This window comes from Dipodomys ordii, unplaced genomic scaffold (assembly GCF_000151885.1).
Source record: "Dipodomys ordii isolate 6190 unplaced genomic scaffold, Dord_2.0 Scaffold19, whole genome shotgun sequence".
Lineage (NCBI taxonomy): Eukaryota > Metazoa > Chordata > Mammalia > Rodentia > Heteromyidae > Dipodomys > Dipodomys ordii.
The window spans coordinates 15,144,419-15,145,778 of record NW_012267235.1 but is presented as its reverse complement, the minus strand read 5'-3'; the positions used below and the strand labels follow the sequence as shown (position 1 = coordinate 15,145,778).

At 50.7% G+C, this 1,360-nt stretch overlaps 1 protein-coding gene across 1 annotated transcript in view; it reads left to right on the top strand.

Moving 5' to 3' along the window:
- Nucleotides 1-1,053, top strand: part of Smtnl2 (smoothelin-like 2) — a gene marked incomplete at its 5' end in the record, with an annotated part of 18,561 nt that extends 17,508 nt beyond the window's left edge. The window contains one exon of the mRNA XM_013013151.1: nt 498-1,053. Within this exon, the coding sequence (XP_012868605.1) occupies nt 498-624 (127 nt within the window). The remainder of the gene's footprint in view (nt 1-497) is intronic.
- Between the last annotated feature and the right edge of the window lie 307 nt (nt 1,054-1,360).

Here is a 1,360-nt window from a genome sequence, read left to right as displayed (position 1 = left end):
CCTGCCCGGGCTGGCTTTGAACTGTGATCCTCAGATCTCAGCCTCCTGAGTAGCTAGGATTACAGGCGTGAGCCACCAGCGCCCGGCTAAGAGTTCCTATATTTAAAGGGGAGCTTCACTAAACCTCACCTCTGTCCGGTGATGCCTGAGCATTTTTTCTTATTCAAGGCTAACACTCTATTTGAGCTATGGCTCCACTTCTGGCTTTTTGGTGATTAATTGGAGATAAGAGTCTGAGAGATTTTTTCCTGCTTCAGGTGGTTTCAGACTATGATCCTCAGATCTCAGCCTCTTGAGTAGCTTGGATTGCAGGTGTGAGCCACCGTGCCTGGCTTGTTTGCATTTAATCCACACTGATAGACAATGCCTCTGAAGGTTCTTGGGGTCTGGGGGGAAGGCATCTGAGCTCCCTGTTGGTGTGTACTGAACACTTCTGGCGCCAGGCTGAGTCCTACAGCTTGCTACCTCGAGTTCTGATGGACGCTTCTGTGTTTCAGGAATCTGGCCAACTGTGAACGCCTCATTGAAGTGGAGGACATGATGGTGATGGGCCGTAAGCCAGACCCTATGTGTGTCTTCACCTACGTCCAGTCACTGTACAATCACCTGCGTCGCTTCGAGTGAAAGCCCAGGAGACTGTGAGGCCGCCATACCCCCTCCCTCCATGCCAGGATGGCCCTCCCCCAGGAAGAAGAGCTGCTGAGGGTCTGAGCTCACTGTGGATCCCAGGAGCCCCTCACACCAGCTGTGTTACTGATTAAAAGTCCCACTGATCTGAGCCGACAGTGCTGTCACAGCCAAGGGCTTGCAGGAAAAGGCAAAACTCCCAAAGAGAGACAACGGTGCTAAATAATGATCTTAAGGAAAAATGATGTTTGCCTGTGTCGATTCAGGAAAGCTAAGTTACTGTTTCCCTCTGGTGATTTGATACTTTGGCTTGACAGGGTTCCATTGATTACCAAGTATTGTTGTTGTTGTTTTTAATCAAAATGCCCTGCGCATTCTACGTCGTCACATTATTGTAGGCAGGTCCCTCTCCTCCTTCCCTCTGGGTCACAGCCAGGAAACAGACTGCTTCATCAGCAGAGGTGACAAGAAGAGCCAAGGCTGGGGAAGAAACAGTTGAATCACACCCAGGTCCTGGGCAGTGGATGACCTTCAAGACACCTCTATTCTGGGGGGACGTTGGAGAGGCTCTTGCCTAGGTCCTAAAGGGCTCCTGTCCTTCCCAGCGGTCCCACGAGCATTTAGATACACACAGGCTCTCTGGAAGTTAACACTCTCTAGAAGTGAACCATGGAACTGAGACCGACCTTCCTTCCTTCCTTCCTTCCTTCCTTCCTTCCTTCCTTCCTTCCTT